The sequence below is a fragment of the Puma concolor genome, chromosome F2, assembly GCF_028749965.1.
Source record: "Puma concolor isolate L17-30 chromosome F2, mPumCon1.1.hap2, whole genome shotgun sequence".
Taxonomy (NCBI): domain Eukaryota; kingdom Metazoa; phylum Chordata; class Mammalia; order Carnivora; family Felidae; genus Puma; species Puma concolor.
The window spans coordinates 11,531,272-11,554,128 of NC_141684.1; the positions used below are offsets into that span (position 1 = coordinate 11,531,272).

Here is a 22,857-nt window from a genome sequence, read left to right on the forward strand (position 1 = left end):
GTGGAAAGGGAAGCAGAGGGAATCTTTGTTGTGCTTCTTACGTAAGGAGATGTACGAGTAATTGTTAAAGAACCACCCTCAGGCCCTTGAATCCAGGTACTATCCTGTTTTTATTGGTGTTCTGGAAGGAGATTGAAGGATGGAGAATAGCTAATGCCGTGTTGTATGTAGCGCAGTATCATGGCTGACTTGTACTGCTGTGCCGGGGTCCCGCCCAGCCCTGTCGCTGACTGCGCGGCCTCCCCGCATACTCCCCTGCACCTTGCCGTGCCTCTGTTTCCCCATTTGAGTGTGAGGATAATAGTGCCCTCCTTATGCACACAGGGTCCTTCTTGATATAAATACATGTGTCTCCATCTTTTTTTTTTTTTAAGATTTTATTCATTTTTAAGTAGTGATACCCAACGTGGAACTCGAACTCACAGCCCCAAGACTAAGAGTCACATGCTCCGCCAACTGAGCCAGCCAGGCACCCCTGTCTACTTTTGAAAGTAGCAACTGTTAACTTTTCAGCTCTATACCGTGAAAAGCATTCGTCTTGTCCAGAGTTGTGTAGATAGAATTTCTGCTGTTAGCACTTACTGTGTCTGGCATGGCATGTTTAGAATATGTACCTTATACTTCTGTAGACAGTGTTCTCAGAAGTTGTCAAGACAATTTTTAAAGCTGTCTTCTGGGTCTTGTTTTCTTACTTGAAATTTCAAGGCTGTGCTTGCATTTGGCCTTCCAGCATGGCAGACCTCTGTATGTCTTGTTTTACTAAAAACCAAATGTCCATGTAGGACAATGAAAAAGCATCCTCCTAATTTGTGCCATGAATTATTTTCATACAGTTGTATTGACTGTTCAGAATGGGCCAGGCACTGAGCGACATGAAGACAGCATGAATCTTGCCCTGAGGGACCTTCCAGCCTGAGAAAGAAGAGAAAATCGAGCTGTAATGAAGCGTAGATATTAAGTGCCATTTAGCTTTGTGGAAGGTCACAGGTAGAAGCAGTTGCCCCAGGGCAAAGGGGAGGGGTTAGAGAAGGCTCTGGATGAGGTTCCATTTGAGCAGACCCTTCACAGATGGGATGCAGAGGTGAGGAGGGAACACAGTCAGCCCAAGGTTCTGGCCAGGGAAGACGTGGGGTCGTTCACAGGAGGAGAGCAGGGTACCATCAAGGATGAGCGCCCGGCCTCCAATCACATACAGCCAGATTCGTGTGCTGTGCCTGGCCAGTTTCCTAAACTCTCTGAGCCTTGGGTCTCTGCCACTTTTTTTTTTTTTAATGTTTATTTTTGAGAGAGAGCAGAGGAGGGGCAGAGAGTAGGAGACCCAAGCCGAAGCAGACTCCAGGCTCCATGCTGACAGCAGAGAGCCTGAACCGTGAGATCATGACCTGAGCCGAAGTCAGACACTTAACCGACTGAGTGACCCAGGTGCCCCTGGTCTCTGCCACTTTATAAGGCGAGTTCTAGATAATGTGTATAAATCTCTCCTGAGTGTTAGGTCAGACACACAACACTCAGGAAATGGTAGCTCTAGAGAATTTAGGAAATGTAGAAGGAGGTTTGAAAAGCATGCCAACGGTGAATTTAGGAATGGGTTTTTTTTTTAAGAAACACATTTTAAGTGTACACGAATGGCTTTTCAGAGGCTAAGTGGATTCATTTCCTTGTTGTTGAAGATAAGAGTCCTGTCTGGTGAGGTTTCATTTAAACCGTCTATGTAGTCCGTGGATGTACTATTTTCCCGTTAGGGGGCTTTGGCGAACAGAGGAAATACCAGTTCGTGGGCGGGTCTCAGGAAATAGCTGCAGGCTTTTGGGAGTGTGAGTGGTTGGACCCTCGACCTAGAACAAGGGCTTTGCAAACTGCCCAGAGTGAGCATAGCGGCTTCGAGATGGATAGGGACCTCACGTGCGAGCTTCCTGAGCTCTGGCCGTGTGCCAGCCACACGTCCGAGGTACAGACCCCATTTAGGGCCTCCCCGAACTGATGACATTGAGGTACTCATGACAGCGCAGCCCCCAGGAGTCCAGCAGGCGCCACTGGAGCTGAAGGCACAGCACAGCGTCCGAGCAGAGAGGCCCAGAGGGCTCGTGGCTTGTGGAGCAGGGCCCCCGCCGTGCAAACTCTCAGAAAGAGCTGAGTGAGTTGTCTCCTCTGAGAAAGACCTTCCAATAACTTCACTAACCTCACAGTTATTTACAGCAGTTTTGGAAGCTTTTTAGAGCCATATTTTGAAGAAAAAAGAAACGATAATTGGACATGATAGCCGAGACTAGTGGCAAATGACGACTGGGGTGTTTTCTCCTTCCTTCCCCAGGCCCTAACAAGCTGTCCATGTCACCTCCAAGCGTCCCCCACACCTGTTAAGCTTGCCTCTCAGACTTTTTTGTGTTTGTTCGATGCTGTGTTTATTCTTTCTATTTTGTTTTCTTTTAGCTCTCTTTATCCTGCCAGAATTGCTTCCTTCCTAAACCAGGACTCAGATTATTTTGCATAAAACATCCCCTTTAGCATTTAGACACTAGTTGCTAATTTTAAAAGTCTTCTGAGCTTTTTAAATCTTAAAAGTATGAAAAAAAAAAGTTTAAGTCTGTTTTTCTGGGGCCTCTGTGCTGTCAGCGCAGAGCCTGACACGGGGCTCAAACCCAAGAACTGTGAGATCATGACCTGAGCCGAAATCAAGTGTCGGATGCTCAACCAACTGAGCCACCCAGGTGCCCCTTCAGCCTTTTTTGAACCCGTGCCCTACCAGCCAAGCAGATTTTATGACACCTCCCCCCTTTTCTGTAGCTTCTATTACAAAACAACAGGTGTATCTGCGTGTGTGTTTTCTGGCCATGAAATTAGATTACTGTATTGAATATTTCTTTTCAAACTTAACATGTCCCTGCTGTTTCCCCCTATTTCTAGTGTTTGGTTGGTCACTCCAAGTGAAACCCTTCTGTCTTTCTTAAGAATCACCAGCCTCGGGGGGCGCCTGGGTGGCACAGTCGGTTAAGCGTCCGACTTCAACCAGGTCACGATCTCACGGTCCGTGAGTTCGAGCCCCGCGTCGGGCTCTGGGCTGATGGCTCAGAGCCTGGAGCCTGTTTCTGGTTCTGTGTCTCCCTCTCTCTCTGCCCCTCGCCCGTTCATGCTCTGTCTCTCTCTGTCCCAAAAATAAATAAACGTTGAAAAAAAAAAAAAAATTAAAAAAAAAAAAAAGAATCACCAGCCTCGGGGCGCCTGAGTGGCTCAGTCAGTTTAGCGGCCGACTTCGGCTCAGGCCATGATCTCATGGTTCATGAGTTTGGGCCACGCATCGGGCTCTGTGCTGACAGCTCGGAGCCTGCAGCCTGCTTCGGATTCTGTGTCTCCCTTCCTCTCTGCTCCTCCCCCGCTTACGCTCTGTCTCTCTTTCAAAAAAATAAACATTAAAAAAAATTTTTTTTAAATCGCCAGCCTTAAAAAGATAGAAGTAGCAGTTCATTCGTCCATGTATCCAATACTATATTAACTAAATTCAGCTTACTGTACACCAGGCCAGAAAAAAAGCCTGGCCCAGATAGAATTACAGTCTGGTGGGGGAGACAGGCACTAGACAAATAAACAAAAGATAAGTGATTACAGTTGAAAGAAAGTAAGACAGAAGTATGTAATCCTGTGTGGAACACTAATCCCTTCATCTCTGAAATGCTGGCTCAGGAGGCTGGATTTTGCTTGGTTTGTGGTTACAGGACGACTCTGTGGTCTGATGCCTCCTGAAATCAGGTACACCCACAACTTTGCAGAGACAGAGCCCCATTAGTGCCTTGTCTTTGGCAATTTTTGTTTCTCAGACAGGGTTTGGAGCTGATGGAATGACTTTTAGCTGCACTGCAGCAGAAAATCCCTAGGTGGCGATAAAGAGAAAAGTACTAGAGAGAATTTCCTCATTGTCTATTCTCTATTCTCCATTTATTTCCAAGAGGAAAGTTCACTTCCTAATACGGAGCCCTTGCTGTTGTTACCAGTGTTGTTTTCCTCCCGTGCGTGAGCAGCGCACGAAGCGCAGTCCTGGCTTTCGGGAACAGCGGCGTGAGGCGGGCGAGCACTGCACCAGGCCCAGAGACCTGCACTCCACAGCCTCACACCTCATGGTGCTGGAACCTTCCACACGCCACACTCCTGCTTTCCTGACTGCGGAGTGGGGGCAACAATGAAAAATCAACGGCAAGAGCAAATACGAACACATTTTGAGAAGTTACAAATCTTTACACAAATGGAAGGCTGTAGTAACAGTCACTTTTTGTTGACAAAATAGTTCCCACAACTCCAGTGACCAGTGCCATACTCGGGTGCTAATTTGGAGGAACAGCAGGGCTTCTGTCACATATCACATCAGCAGGACAGAGAGGCTAAATTGTATAGCGTGGGCCATTTTATCCTAAAGCAGATTTTTTTTTAAAAATTTTTTTAAAGTTTATTTTTGATAGAGCGAGAGAGAGAGAACGAGCAGGGAAGGGGCAGAGAGAGAGGGAGACACAGAATCCCAAGCAGGCTCCACGCTGTCAGCATGGAGCCCGATACAGGGCTCAAACTCCCGAACCTCGAGATCCTGACCTGAACCAAAACCAAGAGTTGGACGCTTAACCGACTGAGCCCCAAGCAGATGATCATTTTACTGGGATTGCCAGTACTGACTTCCAAGGCGAGACTGTCTTTGAGAGTCACTGGTGCAAGTCATTGCTGGTACTGACCAGGAATCGACATCGGGAACTAGCGAGGCTTATTTTACCAAAGAAGGAAGCCAGAAGTAGTTGAGCTTTTCTTTTAATACACAGAATGTAAAAAAAAAAAAAAAATACACAGAATGTAAAAAGCTCTTTTGGAGCCTTTCTGGATCACCAGGTATCTACTGTCCTCGTTAAAAATTTGGTATGGCAGTCGTTCTTAGCTTTCTTTGATGTCTTTCCTTTCTTTGTTTTTTGTTTTTGTTTTTGTTTTTAATGCTTGCAGAAATAGTTGTCCGTGAACACAGTTAAACCATAAACCTGGTAATTCTTCGTAAAGAGATGTTTGTCAAAGTGTGCAAAACACAGTGCCTGGCACGCACCAGCCACTTCAGTGCGAAGAAACAAAAAATACCGTAATACCAATCCCATAACATCTCTCAAAAACAACTCCAGTTTCTCCTTGAAATGTTAGTCCATGAAGTCAAGTTTTACCGTAGTGGTTGTGTGTGTGTGTGTGTGTGTGTGTGTGTGTGTGTGTGTGTGTGTATGTAATAATATTTTTAGTGCCATCCTGTCTTCATCTCTGGAGAAAGTTGAGTCTTTTTTTTAAATCTATAGAAACCAGTGTCTAATTTATATAACTTTTTCAGGCTTTCAATATAGTACATGGTTTATGACTTCTAGAACAGTTCAGAATTGGAGGAAAAAAAGAGTTTTTGGATTTCTCATTTTCCCAAGTAATTCTCTACATTAGATCCTTCCTTCTTGATAAAAGTCATTAAGAACTTTTTTTATGCCAAGTTTTCTGACTAAAAGAAAAAGTTGTAGAGAGAAAAATCCGATGCTGTGAATATTTTCATGTTTCTTCACGCGGCCCCCTGAAGGGTTAGCCTATCCTTTGTTCTTTCTCCGCTGATTCTGCTGGTGGTGCTTTGTTCCTTCTTCCTCAGATTTTATGATGGTCCCACTAAGTTGTCCATTTAAAAATGTATGTTTGATTTTTCCCACGGTACCTAAATGACCTAACCCCATTAGCAGTCCATGGGATTGGCGTTGCCTTAAAAGCACACGCTTCCCTTTCTTTTCTTGTGATTTTTTTTTTTTAACCAGCAATTTGGAAACCCCTGTTTGTGAGTGACTGAGCTGATGGGGTTGACCGTACCCAGCTTTGAGCTTTGAGCACCATATGCCACATTTGGTGTCTGGAAGTGACTGCATACTGGCTGTTCTGTCTGTGAGCCTGGGATTAACCTTCCTGCCCCATTCGATTCCTTTCTAGGTCCAACTGGCCCTCCTTCAACACTCCCTCTAAGCACCCAGACCTCTAGTGGCAGCTCTACCCTGTCCAAGAAGAGGCCTCCTCCCCCACCACCCGGACACAAGAGAACCCTATCCGACCCTCCCAGCCCACTACCTCACGGGCCCCCAAACAAAGGCGCAGTTCCTTGGGGTAAGTCATCCTGAAGTCAGGGCCCGTGCTGCCCGGGCCAGGCAGTGCGTGGGGTGCAGTGGGCAGTGGACACTTAGCGCATCCAGCAAACGGACCAGACTGCACACAGGCCGGATGAGGGCTCGGATGCACACGGGTGTGATTGCGTTTAAGGCCAAGAAACATCTGGGAAAACACTTAGGCTCATTTAAAAGCCAGAGCGATACGTGAAGTGCTGAGCATTTCCGGTGCACCTGTCACAGAATCTCTTGCAGTCACTGTAGCAACGCTGAGCAGCGGGTATCGCCAACCTCGTTTACGGATGAGGAAACAGAGGCCCAGGAAAGCCGCGTAATCCATTCTCACAGCAGCCAGAATATAAACCAGAAATTTTTCTCAAAATATAAACCAGACCTAGTCACTTCTCACCTTTAAAGCTTTCCTGCTGTGCTTCAGGGTGAATGCCAGCTCCTTGCCCCGGGACCTAGAGGGCTCACCTCTCAGCACCTCCCCTCTGCGCACGGCCCACCCTGCGTTTTCACAGCATGTCAGGCACGCCAGGCTCTCCCTCCCAAGGCCGGTCCGCTGCCTGCATCTGTGTCGTGTGCTTTGAGAGGCTGGCTCCCCTTTGTGCTTCTGGGCTTGAACGTTTCTGTTTCCAGCTCCCCTCTCTACAGGAGCTGCCTCCCACCCGTTTCCTTTAGAGCACCTGATCACCGTGGAGAAGTACTCTGCATTTGGCTCCTTGGTCTCTCTAGAATGTGAGCTCCATGAGAGCAGGGATTTTGTCTGTCTTCTCTTTAGCGTTTACGTGGCCTAGAATCTAGCCTGTGTACGGTAGGTCCTCGGTAATCACTTGAGAATAGATAAATGTTCACATTGTCCGTTAGTGACGTTGACAGGGGACAACAAATTTACATCCACGAGGCACGTAATTTCCACCCCGCCTACCTTTTTAGTTCCCCAGAACTCTTCACTAGCCCACAGCAATTTAAATCGGGAAGCAGGAGTCTCCCCAGTGCCCAGGGGGTCAGGCCCACGACAGGCATGCCGAGAAAGAGCAACTGTACCAAAGGAGCACGCTCGTTTGCCTGGGTCACCTCCTTCTGCCATTGAGTTTCACTGTGGCTTCTCTTTCCTTCGGTTTGAGAGTGTAACTGATAGGTAATTAAGCTGAATGCATTATGAGGCCTCTTCAAAAGCCTGTACTAAGGTGTCATGAACCTGGGGAGCTTCTGGAAAAAGCCATACTTCCCCATTTGCAGGTTAGCACACGTCTGTCATCTGGCCACGGTGCCACAGTGTGTGTGCGAGTATGTCTGTGCCTTTGGCCATTCAGCTCGCATGTGTACGTGCCTGTCGTCGGGGCCTCTCAGCCCATCTGCCCAGGGAGCCCCTGGCCTCGTGAGGGAGACAGGCAGACAAATGAGTGAGTTCTCTGTACTCTTTAGGGCTCACGTGTCCACTGCATCCTGTGGACATGCTGAGAAATCGTGTCAAACTGCAGGGAAAGCTTTGTGGAGGGCCCTGAAGAGTCGGTCCCCCGGTGAGACAGGCCAGGGAGGAGCAGTGGGGGATTCGCACAGCCACACACTGGTATATCGAGTGTGCCCTTGACCTGTCCATGGTCGCCTTCCAGGGCCTTCAGCCATCCCCAGATCTCACCCAAGAGGACTTTGCAGACCCAGATGACATGCCTTCGAAGGGCACACCCGTGCAGATGTTCAGACCACAGATCATAAACTTTGATCCTGTTGTTGAATCGGTTTTTATTTCTGTGTAAAGTTTATAGTGCCTTATTCACCTCATAGGCACAGTCGGCCTATAATTAATTGTACGAAATCTGTTTTTTGGCTTAGGAATCCTCACTTTCTTAGATAACTTTCACATCACTCAGCAGCAGGCTAGTAGCTGCTGGTCTTATGCATGTTTTGTTCTTTGCTTTTGTGGACAAGGGGCATTTTTCTTTTAATTTTTTTTTTCAACGTTTATTTATTTTTGGGACAGAGAGAGACAGAGCATGAACGGGGGAGGGGCAGAGAGAGAGGGAGACACAGAATCGGAAACAGGCTCCAGGCTCTGAGCCATCAGCCCAGAGCCTGACGCGGGGCTCGAACTCACGGACTGCGAGATCGTGACCTGGCTGAAGTCGGACGCTTAACCGACCGCGCCACCCAGGCACCCCGGGGCATTTTTCATTAAGAAGCAAAGTCACCACTTTAGGCGAGTTAGTGCCACCAAAAGGGAGCCTTTCGAAGATGGGCGCTGAGCGGTCTGCTGGCCGCTCTCGCCAGCTAGAGCCTCCCACCTACAGCCCGCCGTGAGGGGCAAACATCAGAACCTGTCTGTGGCATAGGGACAATTCTCCATGTCACAGGCCTTGGTCATCACTCACAAACAACCCCAAATAGTAATTCTGGGACTCTCAGGGTCATTCTTTCTACATCGGTGTGTGTGCACATATGTGAGATCTACTTAAAGGCACCTACGGACACAGGTATGGTAAGTGCTTGGTCCCTCCCTAGCTCTCTCCCACTGACATCATGTTCCAGAAGCTAGAGGCAGGATCCAGACTGATTATTATTATTATTTTTTTTTTAGCAAGTTTTTTTTTTTTTTTTTTTTTTAATGTTGATTTATTTAGAGAGCAAGCACTCGGTGGGGAGGGGCAGAGAGAGAGAGGGAGAGAGCGAATCCCAAGCAGGCTCCACCCTGATAGTCCAGAGCCCTACTTGGGGCTCAATCTCGCAACCATGAGATCATGATCTGAGCTGAAATTAAGAGTCAGGCACTTAACCTACTGAGCCACCCAGGTGCCCCCAGACTGATCATTGGTAAAACACATGGGGTATCAGACCCCTAGACCTGCTACGATGCCTCCAGCTTCCATCCATGGATCATCTTTCCAGTGCCTCTCTTGTTCCCCTAATCCTCCCATCTCTCCCCTGCCCGAGCTGGGGGCCTTTGGGGACTATCTGAGACCAGGATCCGGGTCTGGTAGGCAGTGGGGGGATACCAGCATGAGGAGGTAGTATAGTCACAGCCTCCTGGCTCCCCCATGCCTCGTGTACCCACCCCCTGAAACACAACGTGCCTGCCCTATTGAGGTATGCCAGCTTCCCAGGCTACATTCTTTTCTCTAAGATCTGAGCCTTTGCTCATAATGCGCCTCAAACTGGAATATTCAACTCGTGTGTGCTGATGCTTAGTCGTCCTTCCAGATCTGCTCTCCAGGGACGCGCCTGAGGGGCCTTCCCAGGCTAGCCACCACCTTACCCCCATTCTGGCCCCTCGGGCACAGGGGTTGCCACAGTGCTGTGTGCACCTCTCTTCCCCAGACCACTGTGAATTTGCAAGGGCATGTGCTGTGTCTGTCTCAGAGCAGAGTGCTCCAGCGTGGACCCTGTGCCATACCCAGATCCTAATCAGTCTCTACCACTTGCTAGCCCTGTGGCTTTCAGCAGTTATTTTTTCATTCTTCATCCCTCAGTTTCTCTGGCTGTGAAATGGGGCTAGTTAATAGTAATTATCTAATTGTTTTTTGTCTTAAGTTTTATTTAAGTAACCTCTGCACCCAGTGTAGGGCTCGAACTCACAACCCCAAGATCAAGAGTCTCACGCTTCCCCGACTGAGCCAGCCAGGCACCCCGGTACTTATCTAATCTTAACCACAGTTCCAGAAAGTAGGAAATGCTGGGACCCTGACTTTCAGGACACTGAGACACAGAAAGATTAAATCATCTGCCCAAGTTCCCACGGCCGGTACTCGGGGAGCCAGGATCCCTCACCAGCCTGTGTGGCTGGGAGAGCTGCAGTCCTCCCCTCGCCGTGCTCTGTTGTGCTCTGCACGTAGTAGCACAGTGATTCTGGGACCGTTCCCCACCTCCGCCTGGCTGTATGCCTCCTCGTCCATCTGTAGCATGGAGCCCTGGTGTGCGGGGAGGGCCACTCAGGCCTTCTCCCTGCCAGAACCACAGTGGCCGCAGCACCCAAAATAGCCCAGGCATCACATTACTGAAGTCCCGCTCTTGTGATGAATTCAGCCATCTGTCTCGGGAGACTGCTAAGGCAGGCTTTTGTTTACAAAACAAGGTGGCTGATAGGCAGATTTGGGTTTTATGGGGAGTTCAGTTTTTCAAGTGGATGTCATTAAACCTCACCTTTGGAGATAAGTAATTTGTTTATAACCTATTCTATAACAGGCCAACACATATTTTAATACAATTTAAGTAACTTAATGAAGAAATGAGAACAAAGGAAGAACAAAGGTAACTAACACATAGTCCAGGAGTTTGATCTCTTCACAAAATGTGTAATAGAAGTTCACATACAATGGCTGGAAATAGACCACAGATTTGACACTGAGCTTCTTACCAGCAAGAGCAAAAAAAAAAAAAAAAAAACAAAACAAAAACAAAAAAACCTCCAATTATCCAGTTTATGGCGGCCGTAAGTTTAACCCACTTCTCATACTTAAGAGTCTTGTAATTAATACCTGAGAGCAACTTGCCCCAAGACCTCCGTCCTTTGGCAGGTGTTCAGAGAAGTCTCTATAGCACACATCACAGGAAACCATAATACGTACTAAAAGAACATTCTGGAAGCCTGGGTTCCAATCTAGGTTCTACCAATCCCAAGCTAAGTGATCTCTGGAAACCATTAGGTTCCTTGTCTTTGTTCACTGGGATTTAAAATTGTATAAGCTTCTTTTTTCTTTTATTGTAGAGCATACACTAGAAGAAAAACCATACCACAAATCAATTCACTTCTCTTATTTCAAGGCCAGAACTTTGGGTGAAAGCCTCAGTATTTGAAATGTCTACTTATTGGAGCAGTATTGGTTTGTAAAAGAGCCTCTGGACAGAAATTTCCCTTTTCTTCGGTTCCCCAACATATTTTTATGTCAGCTCCCTGCCGCCCACCCCCCAACCCCACTGTGCATGCAGCTCTAGAAGTTAATAATAGTGGCTACCATCTGTAAATTGTTTCCCCTGTCCTGGGGCCGTGCACTGGTTCAGTCGTCGTCCTATTTAGCCATCATAGCCATCCTATAAGATGGACACCATCACTGTCTCCATTCTATCAGTGAGGAAGTTGAAGCACAGAGTGGTCAAGTGCTTGTAGAAGATCACAAATCCACTAACTTCAGAGCTGTGGTATCAAGGCTCATGTATTTATCCACTTTTCCGGAAGATTCCTGGAGCCTGTGGGTCATTCACTCCTGGGCCAGTGCCCTCCTCTCTCTCCATAAATTCTTGGCCCAAAGTTTCAGAGCTAAAGTAGGTAGCCCCAAGTCTGCCACAACTCCTTCAACTGCTGGCCCAGCGTCTGTCTCCAGCTCTCTCTTACACCCAACTTTTGTACGCTAGAGTCCTTTTCCAAGTTGCATGAAGAGAGGAAAAGGGATAAAACTGCTTCCGTGTTTTTGGTCCTTCCTTGAATACTGTCCTTTCTCCAGAAATATGTCTAAGCCACACTTTTCTTCCCAGACATGGCTCGTGGCCTTTGTCTGGCCACGAGGTTGATGGGATTCCTGGCTGCCAGACCACAGAGGCCTTCCCACCAGGTGCGGGGGGAATGCAGCTGTGGGCAGAGAAGCACGTGAGTCCTGCTGACTTCCTTCAGCAAGAGCCTGGCGACTGCTCCATGCCAGAGACTGGGCTGGCCAGTGGGGTCACAAAGACGACCAATGTTCGTCCAATGAGTAAATCCTCATCGTTCTGTTACATTCCATCAGAGAGCTATGAATAATCATTACCATTTGTGTCACGTTCCCTGTGGCCCTGCACTGTGCCCTGCGCTCCATAATTTATCTCTTGTGATGCTCTTACCCATCTAGTGGGGTAGATACTGTTTGGTTCCCATTATATAAATGAGGGGACTGACGCTTAGTAGAAAAAGCAGAGCAGTCCAAACCCCTACCCACTGGGTGATGGCTTGGCTGGCTCTGAAATTTGCACCTTTAACCACTGCTCTGTGAGTAGTGGTTGTAGGCTAAAAGGAAGGAGGGAGTGGTCAAGCCTGGCTAGGGAAGAATTCCCAGAAGTTGACTTTGGAGATACTCTGCAGGGTGTGCAGGAGTTCCAGGAGTTCGGCACGGGTGGGAGGGGTTGGGTGTTGCAGAGAGAAGAGACGGGCAGAGTTACTGAGGCATAAAAACACAGTGTCTTTGGAGACGGAGAGCCCCCTCGAGTGGCCAGAGAGAGCAGGGTCAAATGAGGACCCTGGACACTGGGGCTGCAGGTGTCAGGCCACAGCCCCTGGTGTGATGGCTCATCTGTGTGACAGCAGAGTAGGTGACCACAAGCAGCACGAGGGGCTTTCTGCAACCCTAATGGTCTCGTGGTCAGTCTTGCATATAACAGGGCAAAGAATCACCGGTTTGGAATGTCTTCTACCCGAAAAGGGAATTACCAGATACAGTAGTTTGCCCTAACGTTGAGCTTTCTCTGCCATTTTGATTATTATGGCTCCTGTAAGTCTGAAAGTGTGAGATTTGCCAGCCAGTCCTAAGGACTCACATTGAGCACCAGGCCGAAAAGAAATGCCTACCTGAACATCATTCACAGCTCAGAGGATTTTGTGAGAGGCTGCCAGAGGAGTCCTTCGGTATTAGTGCTGGCTCGTGGAAATACACTGATGGTTAGAAGGAGCATCCTACTAAAATAAAGCTGTATTTGAAAGTCTTGGGTCCTGGTAACGCCAGTTTAGCTTTCTCCTTGCATCAGTGTCCTAGAGTTACAGAAAGTTCTCGTCTTCGCCCTGTGCCAGCCTCCCCCCGTCCAGGACAGGCACTGATAGGAGGTGGGAGTTTAGTACACATCCTGGTAGCAGGCTGCTCCGCTCTGTATCACGGCTCTCACCCCTGCCAGCTACTTGACCTTGGGCTTGGCTTTACTGCTTCGTGTTTCTTCACGAACAAAATGGAGGGGAACCGTATTATGCGTGCCGTAGATGTGATTCCCGTGATGTGCGTATACCTTACCTCACTCACAGTAAGTGCCCAATAAACAGTAGTCGCTATTATTGGTGATTGCTATCGGGTCATCATGGTGGGCAGTGAACAGTCTGTAGACTCACGGTGGAGACTTCCAGGTACGTCATGTAGCCATGTGACTTACCCTCGTTTCCTCATCTTCAGAATGAGGATAATGACACCAGCTGTTCATGTCGTTGTGAGGAGGAGAAGCATTTGGGCAGCCGTAGGTGCTATGGAGCAGACCCACCACATAGGACGCAGAGCTCAGTGCTTTGCCCAGTGCTGTCCTCTGCAGCCGCCCTCCTGTTTCTGAGCCTCCTCAGCAAAGCCCCTTCCCGGCGGCACCTGGGAGATACTGTGGGTGTCTAGGGGACGAAAGGGACCTTGGGAAAGGCAGGCAAGGAAATGAGCTAGAGCACAGAGACCACCGCCCCCCTGCAGGTTCGCCGGGATTCCTCCAGGAGAGCCTGGCAGCTTGGGGCTCTGTGCTCCTCCCACCATGGGACGGATCACAAAAGAGCCCCCCTTTATTCTAGCCAGGCTTTCTGCCTTCTGGACGCAGAACACGTATCTGGTTCTGCCGCTCCGCCATGAGAAAATGCATCAGCGTTCAGGTGCATGTCCCCCAAAAGGACTCTCTGTGTTCCTCTTACCAGTTAGACACGTTTTTCTTTCATAGCACCCAACCCTGTGCAACACTCCTCTCATCCCGTGTGGTCAGTATACTTGGTGTGTGTACGTCTCCCAGGCCAGATCACAGACTCTGCAAGAGCAGTGACATTTCATTTGCTTTTGTGCCTCCTGCTCCACATTCATGCCTTGTACACAGTAGACGCTTAATAAGTGCTATGTTTGAGTGAACGATCAGATTCCTGGCCGGTTATCACCACCCTGCTGAACGGTGGCCACCTCCATGTGCACGCACACACACACACACACACACAGAGTTTGTGGGTTGTGTATTTCTTCTGAGTCTGGCTCCCAGGGCTAGTCTCCTGACACGGGAACCTCCAGGTGAGTTTGAGGTTTGACTCTTCTCTCCCTGCCCCCAAGCTGAGGACAAGATCCTGAGGCAGTAGGACATCCCCAAAGCCCTGTGACCTTAGAGGCCTCGCCTGGGAGCAGGCTGCGCATCTTTGCAACATACTCCTTTAATAGCAAGAAAAACATCGTCAGAACCCAAGCCGATGCTTTGGTTTTGTTTCGTTGTGTTTTGTTTTAAAGTTAGAAGTGCATACCGTTCTAGCTTGGGTTTTTTTAAATTCCCTTCTGGAACCAAAGGGGTGCCTGTCTGCGAAGTCCTACATCCCTCTATTCCGTTTCCCTGTCTGAGGATGTGACTCTGCCTCTGGTTTTCCCTGCAGGGAACGATGTGGGTCCATCATCGTCAAGTAAGACTGCAAATAAGTTTGAGGGACTATCTCAGCAATCGAGGTAAGTCGCCTTCCTGCTTTCTCCCCCGGTGGGGATCACGGGTGACTGTTGTGAATTCTAGGAATGGGTTTTAGTGGCAGTCTACCCAAAGTGTGGCCCACCAGCCGGGGCTGGTCGTGAGGAGCTCAGTGTTCACAGTGGGCACACTTACGTGTCTCGTGGCCAGTCATGCGAGCCACTCTCACCCCGTACGTCTGTGAGCGGCACGGCTGTCCTCCATCCAGGGTCCCCGGGGGGGACAGACCCCACTTCCCTGATGTCACAGAGTCTTACCAGGAGGAGATTTTAATTTTGGTATTTTAACAAGTAGCTCTGTTTTGTTACTTTCCCTCTTGACTCCTTTTTGCAGACTTGGGAATGAAGGCAGTCCTCAGGGAAGCCCGACAGCCCAGAGGTTTTCAAACCTAACAGTAGGACTCTCTCCAAGGGCCCCGTTTGTGAGGTTTTCTTTGGCTATGCTGAAAGCAGCGTTCCTTCCTTCCCTCCTTTCACTGAAACGGGATATTTTGGAAGATCTTCTGTGGGCAACATTCACCCAATCCTGACGCAAAGGGTTTTCTCTAGAGGCCCGGTCTGAGATAAAGACACAAAGACACTTCCAGCCCCAAAACCTCGGGGAGAGAGTCAGCTGGCGTGCCGGGGTAGCTTTCCAGAGTTTTATCAAATGAGACAAAAACAAAGTCCTCATTTATTTTAGCACCACTGCCCTGTTTGGTCTTCCCAGCTCCGCAAGATAGGCCGATTACTATTTCCTCGGTTTTACAAATGAGGAAACAGCCCCGAAAGGTTGAGAGGTTAAGTGGTGGCAATGTCAGAGCTGGACTCAAACAGCTGTCCTCCAGACTCTGCATCCCATCGTCCCCTTCCCTTGCGTCCCGCCTGTCATTCCCATTCCATCGCCCGTCCGCCCCCCTCTGGGGGACGCAAACTTCAGCTCTGGGGTCTTCTTCCAGAGGGGCAGAGCGTCTGACACGTACAGAGTGCTTTTTGAACGGAATCGGGCTGCTCGCACACACGCACATGTGCACACAGCGGCGGCCTCGTGTTCGTTTCCGTGGGAAGAAGCCTGGGCCCACAGGTGTTCAGTGGTGGCCCAGGGCCCGGGGCCTGGGTCAGGAGTAACCATCGTGCTCACGTCAGTAGCCGGCAGGTGCTTCCCTGAGAAGATGCCAAGGCCGGGAACACACGCTCCAGAAGTGTTTGAGGCGAAGCCCTGTGTGTTCACTGTTTCCAGATTCACGGGGACTTCACGGCCCCCCTCTGGCCTGGGGCCAGGGGATCCAGGAGCTGAGGAGAGAGCAGTTAGGACCGAGGGTGGTTGGAGGCCAGCGGCTGAGAACACATGCACTTCATCATCTTTGACTCTGTGTTGTTTGGTTGGCTTGGCTTTCCCTCTTCCTTTAAATGAAGTTAGGAGAGAAAGAGGAACAAGCCAATTCTTAGGACATCATAGGACAGAAAAAGACAAACGAGAGCTTGAAAGGGGCCCTTGGCACAGAGGACTTGGGCGCTCGGCTGCTGTTGCTCTGGGAGTCTGCAGTGCTCGGTGTCCTGAGAGTAGCTACCGCCTCTCACTGAAGCCAACAGGTGCCACCTGCAGCCCGGGCATTTCAGCGGCGGCAGGGGCGTGGGGAGGAACATTCGATTATTTGGACCACCTGGAGTGGACTTCTGTTCCCGAGACTTGGGTGCTTTTCCCCACTCGTTGTGTAAGTGCTCCAAGAGGAAGGAGAGCTCGGAGAGCCTGGGGTTCTGAGAACCCAAACGATCTGCTCTGGGGCCATGGAGGATACCAGGGCTCTGCCGATGGACGGAGAGGGGTCTGAATTTATGTCCTCCCTCCCCCACCCTGGCCTGCCTTGGGACCCTCTGCTGGTCACTGAAACTCCACAGACTTCAGTTTTTCCTCACCTGGACGTGGGGGCCGAAGACTTAGGTTGAGAGACTGTATCCCATGAGAGGACTGACTGAGGTTTTGTGGGGACAGATGCTCTCAGTCGGTACCTCTGTGGACAGGTGTCCAGGGCGAAGGGCAGGCAGTTTTCACTTTCACAGGCTTGGCCTTTTCATCCTGTCCTGGGTCCTCCCCGGCCAGGCAAATCTTGAATTGTGGGAAATAGACTGTAATCTTTCATTAAAGAAATTTTGGAAGGGTTTTTAGAGAATTCACCAAACTCCTGTGATTTCCTTGAATATTATATCATTAATGATATTCTAGCATTTTGAGATCCTAAATGATTCTTATTTATTAATCAGCACCGGCTCTGCAAAGACTGCCCTTGGCCCAAGAGTTCTTCCTAAACTACCTCAGAAAGGTAAGACTACTCTCTCTCTCGTGTTCACCTAACTGGAGTATCACCGTGCCCTCCAGGGGACAGGTGTCTCTGTCTCTTTAGTTCATGGCTTGGTCCCAGACGCCTGAAGCAGCACCTGGCAGGTGCCCAGTTAATGTTTGTTTAATGAAGAAGGATATTTATTAACTCCGATTCTGTGGTTAGCAAAACACCATACTTTTCCTAAAAACCACAGTCCTTCTCCGAAGGCACGCGATCATCCCAGGGATGGGCATGCCATTCCTTCCCTTGCACACACGGTCAGAGACCTGGGAACCAGCACCAGCTCTACCGGTCACTCACCATGCAGCCTGGACAGTGGACCCGGAAGCTTCCCGAAGCCTCCAAGTCCTCACTTGCGAATGTGGGCAAGAATGCCTGCTTCGTGAGGCTTCGTGGGGACGAAATGAGATCATGCTTCAGAAAGCACCTCGCTGCTGGGGGGCACAGAAATTCTTCCCTGGGATGGCACCCCTCATGCAAAGCAGAGGGATGCATGCTCTGAGAAGGACAAGAAAGCAGTGTCTCTAAGTGCTGCCTCCTCTCCAAGCAAAGACACTCGGTCCTTTGACCAAATCTTCTTTAATCCTGATGGAGCTTTTCATCCGTAAGACCAGCGCGTCCGTCACCTTATCTGCTCCCTATTCTTTGTTGCCAGCTCCTGCCTGGGAGCTGGGAGAACACCCCCAGACGTGCTTGGTTCATTCTGCCCGTCCTCACCTAGGCCCACAAGGCCAGAGGGCCCATGTTAGGTGCCGGTGGAGGCTCAGAGGACTCGTGGCCGCTCCGTGGGTTTCGGTGGCCACAGCAAGACCTTTGACCCCAGAAGTCCAAGTGAGGGATTCGTGGCGGAGAGCTGGGATCCACCCCGCTCCAGAGGTCTTTAGTAAAGTGACATATTTGGAGGCGTGCTGCCCAGGCTCCTGTGTAGTACCAGGGAGTCCCAGGTGGCTGCCGGTGCATTCTCCATGGAACACAGAGGAAGCGTCCCTTGGATTTACAAAGTCTTTATCTCAAGTCATCCTTTTATTGTTGTTGTTGTTTTTTAACCTCGGCCCAGAGGGCTGTCCTGATCCCAGAGAAGTTTGAGGTGTTTCCCCGGCCCTGTCGCCACTCCTCCGCAACCGGCCCCACATTCAGCCCTGCACTCTTCTCTGCCCATCACGCCTCACCACCGATTCCTTCCACCTGCCCGTCCGGCTCCCTTCCTCCTACACCCAAACCCTGGCGATTCTTAGCCCCTTCTGTGACACCCCCACCCTGGCCACTGCCACCTTCTCACTGTCCCACATCCCCTCCGGAGCCAGAGTCTCCCCGAGTGCTCTCCCTCACCTTCCGCGCCCCTCCTGTGCTGGCTCTGCCCGCTTGACCAGCCCTGGGCTGACTCCACGCACTTGGACGTGCTGGAGAGGCACAGTCAGGACCGTAGAGCGGTCCGAGAAGCGGTCAAGACCGCTGAGCTCACGCGGGCCTCGGGTGCGACCTGGTGCCCTCCATCCGCGGGATCTACTGACTCGCCACCACCTTAGCCCTCCGTCCTTCACACCTCCTGTTCTCCCCGAAACAACTTCGCTTCTGCTTTCTCCGTGAACAGGACATAAGCCCACTCCGCCCCACGCTCACCACCACATGTCCCCGGCTGCCTGCACTTGGCACCCAGGAAGCAGCAGGCTGTGTCCTCAGGTGGACCCCATGCTTATGCACTAGCCCCACCCCCCCAACTCTGGAACGGCGTTCCATGCTCGTGCTCTCTCTCTCTCAAAAAATAAAAATAAAAAATTTCTTAGTACTTTCAAATACCCAGTTTACATTTCTAATTATCTCATAAATGCCTGTCTTTTTTTTTTTAATTTTAGAGCTCGAGTGGGGAAGAGAGGGAAATGGGGGAGGAGGGCAGAGAGAGAGAGAGAATCCCAAGCAGGCTCCACTGAGAGAGAGAGAGAGAGAGAGAGAGAGAGAGAGAGAATCCCAAGCAGGCTCCACAGAGAGAGAGGGAGAGAGAGAGAGAGAGAGAGAGAGAAAATCCCAAGCAGGCTCCACTCTTAGTGCAGAGCCCCACACAGGGCTCCATCCCACAACCCTGGGATCATGACCTGAGCCACAATCAAGAGTCGGACTCCCAACCAACTGAGGCAACCCACACCCCCCTCCCTTTTTTTTTTCTTTAACAAATCGTTTAAGACAAGATAGAATGAAATAAGGTCCACATGTTAACACCTGACTGATTTGTCTCTTGAGCGTCTTGGCTCATGGTTTCCCTTGCATGTCTCTCCTTTTCCGGTGATTTGTTGTGGAAGGAACTGGGTTATCTGTCCTCACAGGTTTCTCCAGTTTGGAATTTGCTGACTGCATCCCCATGCAGTTGTTTTAACACGTGCCTGTATTCTCTGGTTCTCCTGTCAGTTGGAAGTGGGACCTAGAGACCCAGTCAGATACAGGTTCAGACCGTAGCAGAGCTACTGCCTGGGGGCTGGGTGTCCTTTTGTCCAGAGGTGGACGCCGTCTGATGGTCTCTCTCTGTGGGAAGCGTGCAGCTGTCAGTGCTCAAAGCCCGGATCCAGTCCTCCCTGTCAAAACCACTCCGCGAGGCCGGTGGCCGGCAGTCGAGTATCGGCCCAATGTCACACAAGCCTGTGTGCAGCAACCCCTTCTGTTGGGAGTCTGGGCCAGGAGTTTGCAGGGTTTTTCTTCCTCTGCCTCCTGTTCCTCAGTTATGCTCTTAGAAGCCATTCTCAGGAGTAGAATGATCACGGCCAAGGGAAGAGTGTTTAATAGGCCGGACTCTGGGTCATGTTGCTTTTCAAAGGGGCTGTATCCACGTGCTTTCCACCCAGTCCAGCCCATGCGAAGCGGCTACACCATAACCTCCCAGGTTTCTGCAAGGAGTGGGGGTGGAGGGTGGAATTCTCATTCCTTTTTTGTTCTTACTGGGCCTCACTCTACCAGCGTGCTCTCTGGAGTCCAGTTTGCGAGGAAAATCGGCTTGTCAACCCTTCAGAGTTAAAAAGGCAGTTCAGAAAGGACTTTTAATTCGAGAGGGGAAAACACAAAACCAGCTTGGAAATAGAATAGCCAAAGGTTGGGCAAGCTTCCCTAGGGAAGAAACCCCTCATTTTGTTTCTACCTATTACAAAAGTACATGTATTCATTCCAGAAGATTTTTCAAAAAATACAACCAAAAAAAGAAGAAAAACACGAATCACCCGAAGTCTTCTATCTGCCAACATAAAAACAATTTGGTATATATCCTTTATTCTGTGCTTTGTTTTAGGTTTTGATTTAAGCTGGAGTTGTTGTTGGTTTTTTTTTTTTTTTCACACAACAAATCAACAACATTCTCCATAACAAATTACACACCATCCGGCTTTTACCGGCTGCATCATAGTCCATTGTCTGATGCCATGAGGGACTAGGTAGGCCTGGTCATTCTACGTCCACACAGCATGAGGCTTTGGCGCTGTGACCGGTGCGGTGCTGAGCATTCAAGTGCGAGCATCTCATGGCCTGGCTTTGATCCTTTTTCTAGGATAGATTCCTGGCACTGGAGCTGCATGGTTTGGGGTTCTCTCTGCCCAGGACTTAGTGTCTGTTCCCCCAGGAGTGGCTCACAGAGAGGCTTGCCACGCCCACCGCCTCGGGGGATCCCCCAGCTTTGCCCCATCATTGCCAGCCTCTGCCTTGCGCCCACCCCGTTTGTGACTTGCGAGAGAGGAATGTGGCTTGCTTTAACTCTTTGAGCTCAGCCACACCAGCTGGAGCTCAAGGGCCAGCCCGCGAGCAGCGTGCCCTTGAATTTGATTTCCTTAGGAAGGGACATGGCTGAGCAGGCCATGAGCAGAAACAGCTACGGTACAGCCTGTGACAGTTTACAACACCAGCGTTCATCTTTTATTTCTTTTTTTTTTTAAATAAATTTTGAGAATATCTTTGGGAATATGTTGTACTTTTAGAGTAGCATCCTTAGTTTGACTTTCTCCATGTGCCTTAGTCAGCTACTTCCTTGCTGAATGAATGTCTACTGTGTACTTGGCTCTGTACCAGGAGCCCGAGTTATAAGAATAAGTGAAAATGCGAACCCTCGCCTCCAGCAACCCTGTCTGACAGTGTGATAATGCTCTTATATAATGCTTAGAGCCTGCCAGGTCCTGTTGGCAAACTCTTGACCTGTACTGACTCATGTTTTAGAAATAAGGAAGGTGAGGCACAGGGAGGTTGTGTAATCTGCCCAAGATCACACAGCAGGTAAGTACCGGGTGGAGTGGCCTTGGACATGTCCGTAGGATCTTAGGTCCTACCAGTAGAGCTGTGGGTATGGTTTGACGAACTGGAATCCCCAGGCGGTGCGGTATTCCGGCCGCAGCCACACAGGGAGTGGGGGGGGGGCCTGCCTAGGAAATCCTCCCAAACACATTAAATAGGCAGAAAACAAAGTTGCAAAGTACGTGAAAATGCCACGTAGGGTTTTTAAAAGATACATTCGTAAGTACAAGGACCTGTGTCACCAAAACGTAGCAGAAGTTACCTCGAAGGATTGGGGTGGGTGAGGGGAGAAGCCTTTTCATCTCTTACCTTATGTAGCGTGTGATCGTGAGGAATTCATCATAAATTATGAGACAGCCACAGAACAGAACACAACATTAAAAAGTACATACTGTTGCCAAAGGAACTTTATTGAACTGGCAAATACTCTTCCTAAAGCAGCATATAGATAAAGGCAGATAAACATTTTATCTGTGAAAAACATACAGAAAAGTCCAGGAGGAAATATGACCCAGTACTGTATTTTTTTGTTTATTTATTTGGGAAGGAAGGGGCAGAGAGAGGGGGACAGAGGATCTCAAATGGGCTCCATGCCGACAGCAGAGAGCTTGACATGGGGCTCAGACTCCCAAACCTCAAGATCATGACCCAAGTCAAAGTCGGACGCTTAACCGACTGAGCCACCCAGACACCCTGTCCCCTTACTTTAAATGGCTACATTTAGGTGGTAGGCTTGTGGAAAACTTTATAACCTATTTGTATTATGGTTGCTGTTTTTTTTTTTTTTTTAATTTAAACAGTCGTGTTTTTTAAATTCTGGATTAGTTTGCACATCCCGTTCCTACATAACTGAGGTGTGAAATAACACACTGTAATGTGGACGCCTTCCAAGCCTCCAACTTTTATCTTCTAAGGACGGGCAGTGTGTGCCTGGGTCCGGCCCCAGAGCGGGCACTCACTGTCCCTCGGTCCTCCTGGGGACTGATGGATGGAGGGGGCAGCGCTTCCCCGCCTCATGGTGCCCTCCAGTGACCTCCCTCTCTGTGGTTGCTTCCCACAGTGGCACTAAGGAAAACAGAAACCAGCCATCACCTCTCCCTGGACAAAGCCAACATCCCACCCGAGATCTTTCAGAAGTCCTCACAGTTGGCAGACTTACCGCAGAAGCCACCACCCGGAGACCTGCCCCCGAAGCCCACAGAACTGGGTCCCAAACCCCAAATTGGAGATTTGCCTCCTAAGCCGGGAGACCTGCCCCCCAAGCCCCAGCTGGGAGACCTGCCCCCCAAGCCCCAGCTGGCAGACTTACCCCCCAAGCCACAGATGAAGGACCTCCCTCCCAAACCGCAGCTGGGAGACCTGCTGACGAAGTCCCAGGCTGGGGACGTGTCGCCCAAGGCCCAGCAGCCCCCAGACGTCACCCAGAAGTCACACCCGGTGGATCTCTCCCCGAACGTGCAGTCCCGAGACGCCATCCAAAAGCAAGCATCCGAAGACTCCAACGACCTCACGCCCACTCTGCCGGAGACGCCCGTTCCGCTGCCCAGGAAAATCAATACGGTGGGTAGGCGCCGCGTTTGAGGCTTTCGCGAGCCCGCTGCTGCGCTCCGGGGCCCCGCGGGAGGGCATGTGCTCCAGTGGGCCCAGAAGCAGCACAGGCCTGCTCGCCTCCCCTGGCATCGAGCCAGAGCAGAGCCCGGTGGTCAGGGACACGGGCGTTGCACTCCAGTGGGC

At 50.0% G+C, this 22,857-nt stretch overlaps 1 protein-coding gene across 4 annotated transcripts in view; it reads left to right on the forward strand.

The window, feature by feature from the left end:
• Positions 1-22,857, forward strand: part of ASAP1 (ArfGAP with SH3 domain, ankyrin repeat and PH domain 1) — a 348,090-nt gene that overhangs the window by 318,282 nt on the left and 6,951 nt on the right. For 2 of the 4 annotated variants that reach the window (XM_086695635.1, XM_086695636.1), the window contains exons 25-28: positions 5,968-6,138; positions 14,461-14,530; positions 16,787-16,845; positions 22,184-22,683. In XM_086695635.1, the coding sequence (XP_086551761.1) occupies positions 5,968-6,138; positions 14,461-14,530; positions 16,787-16,845; positions 22,184-22,683 (800 nt within the window). The remainder of the gene's footprint in view (positions 1-5,967; positions 6,139-14,460; positions 14,531-16,786; positions 16,846-22,183; positions 22,684-22,857) is intronic. The other 2 variants (XM_086695637.1, XM_086695638.1) reach the window with 1 other exon arrangement.